This window comes from Eublepharis macularius, chromosome 19, assembly GCF_028583425.1.
Source record: "Eublepharis macularius isolate TG4126 chromosome 19, MPM_Emac_v1.0, whole genome shotgun sequence".
Classification (NCBI taxonomy): domain Eukaryota; kingdom Metazoa; phylum Chordata; class Lepidosauria; order Squamata; family Eublepharidae; genus Eublepharis; species Eublepharis macularius.
The window spans coordinates 15,288,416-15,298,180 of NC_072808.1; the positions used below are offsets into that span (position 1 = coordinate 15,288,416).

The 9,765-nt window shown below is 45.4% G+C and overlaps 1 protein-coding gene across 1 annotated transcript; it reads right to left on the bottom strand.

Annotated features, from left to right (window-relative positions):
- Window positions 1–3,212: 3,212 nt before the first annotated feature.
- On the bottom strand, window positions 3,213–4,148 carry LOC129346501 (olfactory receptor 5C1-like). The gene has a single exon (XM_055003847.1). It carries the CDS (start codon window positions 4,146–4,148, stop codon window positions 3,213–3,215), a length of 936 nt encoding a protein of 311 aa, XP_054859822.1.
- Window positions 4,149–9,765: the final 5,617 nt, after the last annotated feature.

Genomic DNA, 9,765 nt, shown 5'->3' on the forward strand with positions numbered 1-9,765 from the left:
CAGACTGAGTCTGGCAACTGACAGGAGGGCTGGGGATGGGGACATGCGGGGTGCAACATTGCTAGTTCAAAGGGTAGCTCTAGGAATTACCATAAACTCTATAGAAAAACCATAGAGGTTCCAATGATTCCTATAGCTTCCCATTATCACTTTCGGTTTTTACTTGGAAGTGATGTTGCAACATTGTGGTACGGGTTCCAGATAACTCTTGCCATCACAGTTTTAATGAAGTACTGCACATTAAAACCATAGGAGCCAGGATTAGAAGATAAAGAAGAGCTAAGCCTGCCGGAAAGTTTACGTCTGGCCTGCTTATGAAGTAGGATGAGGTGACAGTATAGCTGCTCTTAATGCTAATTGATCTCCTGTAGATAGGGTTACCAACGTCAAGGTGGGGCCTGGAGATCTCCTGGAATTGCAACTGATCTCCAGACTACAGAGATCCATTCCCTTGGAGGAAATGGCTCTCTTGGTGGGCGGAGTTTGTAGTATCTAGGAGAAACAGAGGTCCTAGAGGGTCATCACATCCCCAACCCAAACTCCATCTTCTCCAGGCACCACCTTCAAATCTCTAAATTTCTCAAGCTGGAATTGACAAGCACAGATGAATGCAAAGCTGTGATCGTGTGGCGCACTCTGGTAGTGTGGACAGACATGGTTATGTGTAGGAAAACACCCATGGGCAATAAGAGCTCCTCTCTCTTCGAAGATTGTTAGCCTGGGCCCTGGTGTGTTCACTATGATCCTTGCAGCTCAGGGCATTGTTAGCAGCAATGCCTTCCTCCTGGGATTATGTTCTGGTTGTCTTTTTCTGGGCATTTGTAGTAAATAAGATGGCTATCGTCAGCCTTTGCTGGTTTGGGAATTTCATTATTCCTGAAGGAAACAGCATGGCAAGAAAGTTCTGTATGCTGCCACACCCAGAAGCAAAGGCTTCATTTGGCCCAATCATGTTTAGTGGAGATGCAGAGCTGAAAACAGTAAGCTTTGTGGTTTATTCAACCCCTTCTCAGAGTGTCTCAACACGACATCTTACACAGGGACTCTCAAGTGTAGGGAGATGCAATGTTAGTCGGGAAGCATAGTTTAAGAAGACAGAGCCAAATGCTCTGTCAATTTCACCTCTCTACACAGAGCAGGCAAAGATTGCTCCTCAGAGGGTTTGTTAATTTCATCTTCACTTCCCCAAAGGGGAGGCGAAATTGACAGAGCTTCCCGGCTAACATTGCATCTCCCTACACTTGAGCATCCTGTGTAAGTTGTCTCATGCAGCAAGTCTCTCAGTTCAAAAGGAACAGTAAAAGCAGATGTTTGGAATTTTGAACAACTGCAGCAGGTCTGTCACAGGACTTTTTAGATACACACCTGTTATTCAAATTGGTCCCGTTATCAAGCATGCATGTGTGACCATCCTCTGTAGGCATAGAACTGGACATGAATTCCAGGGTATGAGTGTATTTTATACACAATCCCTGGATTGGTTTAATAGGTCTCCCAGGGTAGAAAAAAGGAAAGGGGGACCAACAACCAGAAAGTAACTTTATTGACCTAATAAAGGCTTAATACCATGTTATATACCAGGTGGGGGGAAATGGACCGAGACTTACGGGGTGCAGGGGGCTTGCCAACAATGTCATCATGTCACCAGCAATGCACTGATGTCACTCCTAGAAGTGACGTCATCACACCGCCAAGCCCACCAGAACTGCTCTGGTACTTGCACAAAACTCCACACTATTCTATTGAGTACTGGTCGACTTATACCTACTAGGGAGTCCATGTAATTTAGTTTTGTTTGGCTTCAGAAAGATTTCGTCTTGTGCTCGGATTTATGCTTGTTTTTCAAATGTCTTCTGCTTTCATAGTCTATTGTATCTCTTTCACTGAAAGTTCATTGTTGTACCTTGATCAGTGAATGTTCTAGCTGTTGATTATACTGTATTTTCACTTGCACGGTGTAATCTGCCTTGGATCTCAGTAAGAAAGGCGGACTATACATTATGATTATTATGAATTATTACAAAAATTTAAATAATAATAATAATAATTAAATAATAAATAATATGGTTTAATAACAACAATAACAATATAGAATCTATGACACTGCAATCCTAAGGAGAGTTATACTTTTCTAAGCCTATTAACTTCAATGGACTTAAAAATGCATAACTCCTCTTAGAATTGTACTGTAAAACGTTTCCAAACAAGGGACAAAACAGGGATCATGATTTGCCAGAGACTGGTAATATCAGAAAATAGGGACAGATGGAACTTTAAAATGTTAATTTTTTATTGCATTATTTTTATACTGGGAGGCGGTACTAATAGCATGTTTTTAAATCCAAGCAATAATCAAGGAGTGAAATAAAACATTAATAAATAATGTGAAATTAAAATGGAGGAGCCATCTAGTGGCTTTGCAGGGTGCTGTCCCAAAGACTTATTTCTTTTGCAAATGCAGCCTTCTGGGTTTCTTTATTAGAGACAAGGATGGTATGAGTGTGTATGGGGTGAGGGTGGGGGAGAGAGAGGAACATTTTAGAGCCAAGCCACAAGTGACGCCTGACACAGGTTGGACACTTGTCAGCTTCCCTCAAGTTTTGATGGGAAATGTAGGCGGCCTGGTTTTACAGCTTGGCTCTCCATTACAGCTGCAAGGCCAGGACGCCTACATTTCCCATCAAAACTTGAGGGAAGCTGACAAGTGTCCAACCTGTGGCAGGCGTCACTTGTAGCTTGGCTCTTAACCCAATCTTTTTCTCACTGGAAAAAGTCTCCCTCCAGCCGCTTTTATCCTCACTTTTATCCCCAGTGTGGGTGACAGCAGATCAGGGGTTGGGGAGGGTCTGTGGCTCAGTGGAAGACCTTCTGCTTTGTTTGTCGAAGGTCCTAGGTTCAATACCCAGCATCTCCACTTAAAAGGACTGGGAAGGAGGTGATGCGAAAGACCTCTGCCTGAGACCCTGGACAGCCCCTGCCAGTCTGAGCAGACAATACTGATGTTGATGGACTGATGGTCCGATTCAGTAAAAGGCAGCTTCAGGTGTGTTTCATGAGTTAGTGGCTTTTTCCAGTTTGGGGGGAGGGTTAAAGCTTCCTTCTCTGCCCCGCATTATTTTCTTCTTTCGTAAAGTAATCCTGTCTGCTCAATTTTGAAAAGAGAAGGCCTGTGTGTAGTTGAAGCTCTTGCTCTTCCTCCTTTCAACTTCTGCTCAGAAGCAGCAGGCTCGGTGTCTCTGTTTGCTGAATCTCCTCCGGGCCGCTTGCTTTACTTCAGCGTTACGGAGGCTGTAGATAGCAGGATTGAGTGTGGGGATAACCACCGTGTAGAAGACAGATGCTATCTTGTCGGTTTGAGGGGCGTACGTGCCGTCAGGCCGCAGGTACATGAAAATGAGGGTGCTGTAGAGCACCCCCACAGCCGTCAGGTGGGAGCCGCAGGTGGACGCGGCTCGTCGCGATCCCGCCCGCCCCACCGTACAGAGAATCGTTCCATAGGAAGCCATGATGGCGGCCAGCGTGATGCTCTGGATCGCCCCACAGACTGCCAACACCAGGAGCTGGTTCAGGTCTGTGTTGGCGCAGGCCAAAGCTAGCACTGGAGGGATGTCACAAAAAAAATGGTCCAGAGTGCGAGAGCTGCAGAAGGGCAGGCGGAAGGCCATGCTGGAGTGGATGACTCCGGAGGCTACCCCTGCTGCGTAGGATGCCGCCACCAGGAGGCGACAAAGGCGCTGCGGCATGGCTGTTCCATAGTGGAGTGGGCGGCAGATGGCTGCGTAGCGGTCGTAAGCCATGGCCGCCAAGAGGCAGCACTCGGCATCCGAGGCAGCTGCGAAGAAGAACATCTGAAGGGCGCAGGCTGGGATGGGGATGGTGTCGCGGCCTTTCAAGAGGCCCCAGAGCATCTTGGGAGCCACAGTGCAGCAGGAGCACAAGTCCATCAAGGCCAGGTGGCTCAGGAAGTAGTACATGGGCGTGTGCAAGGGCCGTTCAGCCCGGATCAGAACTGCCAAGCCCAGGTTCCCTGCCAGGCCGAGGAGGTAGATGGGCAGGAAGACACTGAAGAGGAGGAGCTGAAGGTCACGGCGGGAAGTGAAGCCCAAGAGGATAAATTCTGTCACCCGTGTGCTGTTGTGACGTGCCATTGGATCTGCTAGAGGGAGACACCGTGAGAGAATCCTGCCTTGCCACCTTCAGATACGAGACAAGAGAGTGAATTTATTCACTCATTTATTAGTAAAGAGTCCAGTAGCACCTTTAAGACTAACCAACTTTATTGTAGCATAAACTTTTGAGAACCACAGCTCTCATTGGCCATTTCCACACACATTGAATAATGCACTTTCAATGCACTTTAGCAATCCTTTGGAAGTGGATTTTTTGTTCCACACATGGAAAATCAGTTTCAAATGTTCACTAAAGAGTATTGAAAGTGGATTATCCAATGTGTGTGGAAGCAGCCATGGAAAAGCAGTTCCAAATGTTCACTAAAGAGTATTGCAAGTGGATTATCCAATGTGTGTGGAAGCAGCCTTTGGCCGTTTCCACACACATTGAATAATGCACTTTCAATGCACTTTAGTTATCCTTTAGAAGTGGATTTTTTGTTCCACACATGGAAAATCTGTTACAAATGTGCACTAAAGCGTATTGAAAGTGGATTATTTAATGTGTGTGGAAACGGCCTTTGTCAGGTAGTCATTTGACTCTGCTTGGTCCAAATATTACTCGGCGAGGGTTCACCGTTCTGCTCCAGCAAGGAGGAAAGAGCAGCGGTAGTCAATTCAGGAAAGGATTCTGTCCTGCACCACCCTTCCTGTTTCTCTGAATCACTAGACGGCACATACCTGAAAGAGGAAACCAAATATTCTGGTGTCCAGATTTCACTCCATGCTCTCAGTTCCCTGTTTGATAAGGCATGTTCTCCACCTATCACTAAATAATGGATAGCTACTATGGGGCAACGGACTAGAACCCTTTCAAACCCCCACTGTACTGTAGCACAGTGATTAAGTGGTTTGGCTGTGAATCAGCACTCTGCTGGTTCGAATCCCACTCCTGCCATGAGCTCAGTAGGTGCCCTTGAGTAAGCCACTCCTCTCAGCCCCAGCTGTATTTTGGGGATAATATAACACTGTTCATAAGCACAGTTATTATTATTAAGCACACTGAGTGATCTTAGGTCAGTTATTCTCTGCCAGTCCAAGCTACCTCACAGGGTTGTTGTGAGGACAAAATGACCTAGGGTACCTTGGAGGACAGGTGGTATAAATTGAAGTAGACAGAACCTGAACTCAGCTCGCATAGCCAGAAACTGTCTTTCTCTCTTCTACCCCAATGCACAGAAAATGGAAGGAATAGCTGAAAGGCAACTTGAAAGTCAAGTGTACATTTGACGCAGAATGAGAAGCAGTCCCCATTATGTGGGTTATTGCTGGCTCCTGCAATTCGGGGCAATTATCTGCAGCTGTGATACCTAGGCACAGATATAATGCTGAAAGAAACCTGTGCACGAGTTCAAAACTAGCCCACGTTTTGAGGTTTTAAGTTCGGTGCAATGTGAATATGGTCAAATTTTGGTTTTGATGGATAACTTTTTAAAAAGCAGTTTCAATCATTTCAACCTCTTAAAGGACAGGAGAACGGCAACAGTTGTAGGAAAGATTCTTGGCTTTATATCTGGAAGAGAGCTAACACCGGTTTGAACAGATGGCTTTGGGACCAATGAGCTCATTGGTTGGACTCTGGGATGCAATATAGCATAACTGGGTCTGCCTGTGAGTTCTGGGCTACCCATAAGTTTCTCCAACAGGACAAAAACATGGCCTTACAGGGGTGTTTCATTTGGTAGAAAAGGGATTTAAGACTCTTATCCCTGTGTGCAATGGTGCTGATCCAAATCAGTCCCCTGTGCACCTGGCGATCACATTTCACCAGGGCTGTCACCATTCATATCTGCTTAACAAGACCTGGAGTGACCAAGGGATGGACCCAGCAACAACATATCAGGTAGTCAAGCCTTCAGGTTAAGCTCTGTATATCTTGAGGACAGAGCTCAGTTTCAACAGGGAACTTGAGCAGGCTGTAAGAAAAGCCCTAGAAAGACGCATGACAAGAATCACACCATGTCATGTGAAAAATCTCTGTAATGAGAATGATGGTGCAGCATAATATTAAACGGCAGAACTATATTATTTTGTCTGAAAGCCAATGCACTTCGTAGACTTCTCTGATTAAATGAATAAAAAGGCAGAACTTCTATATGTAGATCCATTTTTTCCTGAGATTTTTATTTTTTAATGAACAGCAGCCACAGGGACTATGATTTAAAGGAGTGATGAGCATAGAGGGTTGGGAGGCAGGGGGAGAGAGGAGCTATTATTTTCCTTGGAATCATTTTCCTGCTGAAAAGTTACCAACCTCTCACAAGCAGCTTTAACTTGTGCCAGGGAGGTGAGGATGAGAAATACAGGTGCCTATAAAATTTCCTCAGAGCTAAATAACAAGAGATGAATTACACAAGGACACTCACATGAAGCAAGTCACAATGTTAGCTGGGAAGCTGAGTTTTAAAAGACAGATCGGAAGGCTTTGTCAATTTTTCCTCTCTACGGAGCCAGCAAACATCACTCTTCAGAGAGTTTATTTCCTCTTCACCTTCTAGAAGGGGAGGTGAAACTGACAGAGCCTTTGGGAAGTGATTCTGGAGGGCAGAGCGCCAATTCAGCTCTGTTTTTTCTGCGAGAACAAGTACTGTGGGCTCCTCTGACTTGCCAACTTGCATCTCTTTAAGTTGTGAGAAAGTGTCAAGATCTTCATTTCAATGAATGGATGTCAAGGAAACTGGGATACTTTTAGCAGTTGAGGAGGAACTGATATCGAAAGTGTGAGTGTGCTCATGCGGAGCAAATGACTGTGCTAGTGAGTGCATGGAAAGTTGGAGGAGGAACACATGAAATGAGGTTCACTTGAACATCCCTAGGTACTTAGTAATGTGTATTTCCACTCTGAGGGCCAAGCTACAAGTGACGAATGACACTTGAACGGCAAGTGGATTGAGTGGAGGGCAAGTGAACAGGGAGAAATACACTTGCTGTTCAAGTGTCATTCATCACTTGTAGCTTGGCCCTGAGAGTAGGGAGGGAATTCCACAATTAGGGCCAAGCTACACATGACGAATGACACTTGAACGGCAAGTGTATTTCTCCCTGTTCACTTGCCCTCCACTCAATCCACTTGCCGTTCAAGTGTCATTCGTCATGTGTAGCTTGGCCCTCAGGGCACCACTGCAGAAGAAATCCCTCTTTATGGAAGTCCATCTTCCAAAGACAGAAGTATCTGTAGATGTTGTTACAGAAGCATACCCTTTGTCATTTCAGCTCATTTCCAGGCCAGCTTTCTTCACATGGCCTTCATTGGCCATATAGGTGAAATGTATTTATTTGTTCAGCTAGCACCCTATATCCCAATCTCATCAGATCTCAGTAGCTTTGGCTCTGGTTAGTATTTGGATGGGAGACCACCAAGAAAGCCCTGGATCTCTATGCCGAGGCAGGCAATGGCAAAACCATCTTGGAATGTCTCCTGCCTTGAATATCCCAGCAGAAGTTGTGATAAGGTGGCTGTGAATTGACCACACTTTATACACACACACTCAGCACCCGTGCTTTTCAGGATACAGCCACAAGGAGCTAATAGTCTAGATTTTAACAAGAGGAACAATGAAGAGGGGGATAAATGTGGTTATGTGTACTTGACTTTCATTCCCAAAGGGGATGGCAGTTAATAAGGATTAAACTTCCCAGAAAAAATGGATTTTGATGAAGAATTTGAAGGAACTGTAATGAGTCTTTCAAGCAGTTGAGGGTGGTGGGGCTGGAGGAGCAGACAGGCAGACTAGAAAACAAGGTGGGATAAGGTAAACTCATAGAGATTGTGCTGACTGCAGAAGGGGAATTGAGGCAGGCCAATTTGTATCCTGTGATACAAAAAGTGAAGGGTTTTGACAACAAAAACCTGGATCGAAATGAATCCCTCCCATCCAGATGCAGGGAAAGGCGTTTTTTTCAAATCCACGGGGTGCCACATCTGCTTCGAACTGCAGCATGGGAGCGTCTTTTCTACTCTTTTCTCAACCTGAAATGGCCCCAGCAAGAAACTGCTTGCATAACTTTGGAGTGTGTGTGCTCTGAATACTCGACGTGAAGCTCCAACATGATGCAAATAACTGGGGCAGTTTAGGCTCTGGAAGATGCCCGTGGAAGGGAATGCGAGAGCCTCTCCTCCTTCCATGCTGTAGTTCCAAGAAGAATTGGGCTCCTGTGGACTTTAAAAATGCTTTCTCCTATAGCTGCTATGTGACTGTAGGGAAAGCATGCCTGGCCAAAGGAACCTCAGCCCAACTTGCCAGATGACGTAATGTGTAGCTTCATAGTCAACATCTTCCACAGCAAACACTAAGGGCCAAGCTACACATGACAAATGACACTTGAACGGCAAGTGGATTGAGTGGAGGGCAAGTGAACAGGGAGAAATACACTTGCCGTTCAAGTGTCATTCGTCATGTGTAGCTTGGCCCTATGTGTGGCTTCCATGCAAACACATACAGGCATCTTTCAACATCTGGTATTACACCCTGCAGGGGCCAGGGTTCTCAGACATGGGCATACATTTGTACGATGCCCACACTTTACATGGTTGCTTCGGGAGATACCCTGAAACACTTACATTCCCCACAGCGACCGTAAGATGAAGAGCTGTCCTTCATCTTAGTAATACTAGAAAGGATTGCTAGGATCTGGATTCCTGTAAGGTGGCATGGGACATTTAGGATCTAGGTTCCAATTAGTTTCACTGCAGATGATGATCGGGTAAATTTTTCAATATCCAGTTCCTCTAATGGACCAGATGCTTTAAACCTGTCCATCCCATCTCAGTCTAGAGCGAAACTGCTCACCTTTTCCAGTTCACCCCAAAAAGTTAGGTTGAAGGTTTCCTGTCCTGTTCTCTGCCCCATCTGGTGACCCTTATGGAAGACTGAGGGCCAAGCTACACATGACGAATGACACTTGAACGGCAAGTGGATTGAGTGGAGGGCAAGTGAACAGGGAGAAATACACTTGCTGTTCAAGTGTCATTCATCACTTGTAGCTTAGCCCTGAGAAGAACAGGCAGAGAGAAGTCCTCTGTTCCATTATTACAAGAATTGCCATCCTACCTGAGCAGGGAGAAAAGGTGTGACTCCTTCGCCAATTCTCATACGGTTGGCTTCTTCACATTGCTTGTTTTTATGGTTTCTCAGACTGCTTTGGGAAGTCATGATGTGTCCTTCTTCATCTCCCCTAGGCAGTGATGATCTAACACCCCCTACTTATGTCACTACTTCCTGAGCACGTCCCCTGTAGGTTTGTTTAGGTGGTTTAGCGTCTATACCCAGAGGAATTTATTATCAAGCTCAGGAGGATCGTTTCCCTGCACCCAATTAGTGAAACATTTGTAAGGTAGCTGCGTTGGTCTGAAGTAGAAGAACATGATTCGAGTCCAGTAGTACCTTAAAGACCAACAGAAATTCCAGAGTATACGCTTTCAAGAGTCAAAGCTCCCTTTGTCAGATGAGCTTGGAATCTTGAACGGTGGGCACAAACTGAAATACGAACCAAAGTTTGTCACAAACTGGGCTGGTTTGTGGTTCACAAACTGGCAGTTCAGAGCCCATTTTTGACAAACCGCCAAAAACTTTAGGCCAGGTTGTTTGATTTGTTT

What these genes read in the sequence shown, in the direction of transcription:
- LOC129346501 (XM_055003847.1), bottom strand. Translation starts at nt 4,148, where the DNA reads ATGGCACGTCACAACAGCACACGGGTGACAGAATTTATCCTCTTGGGC.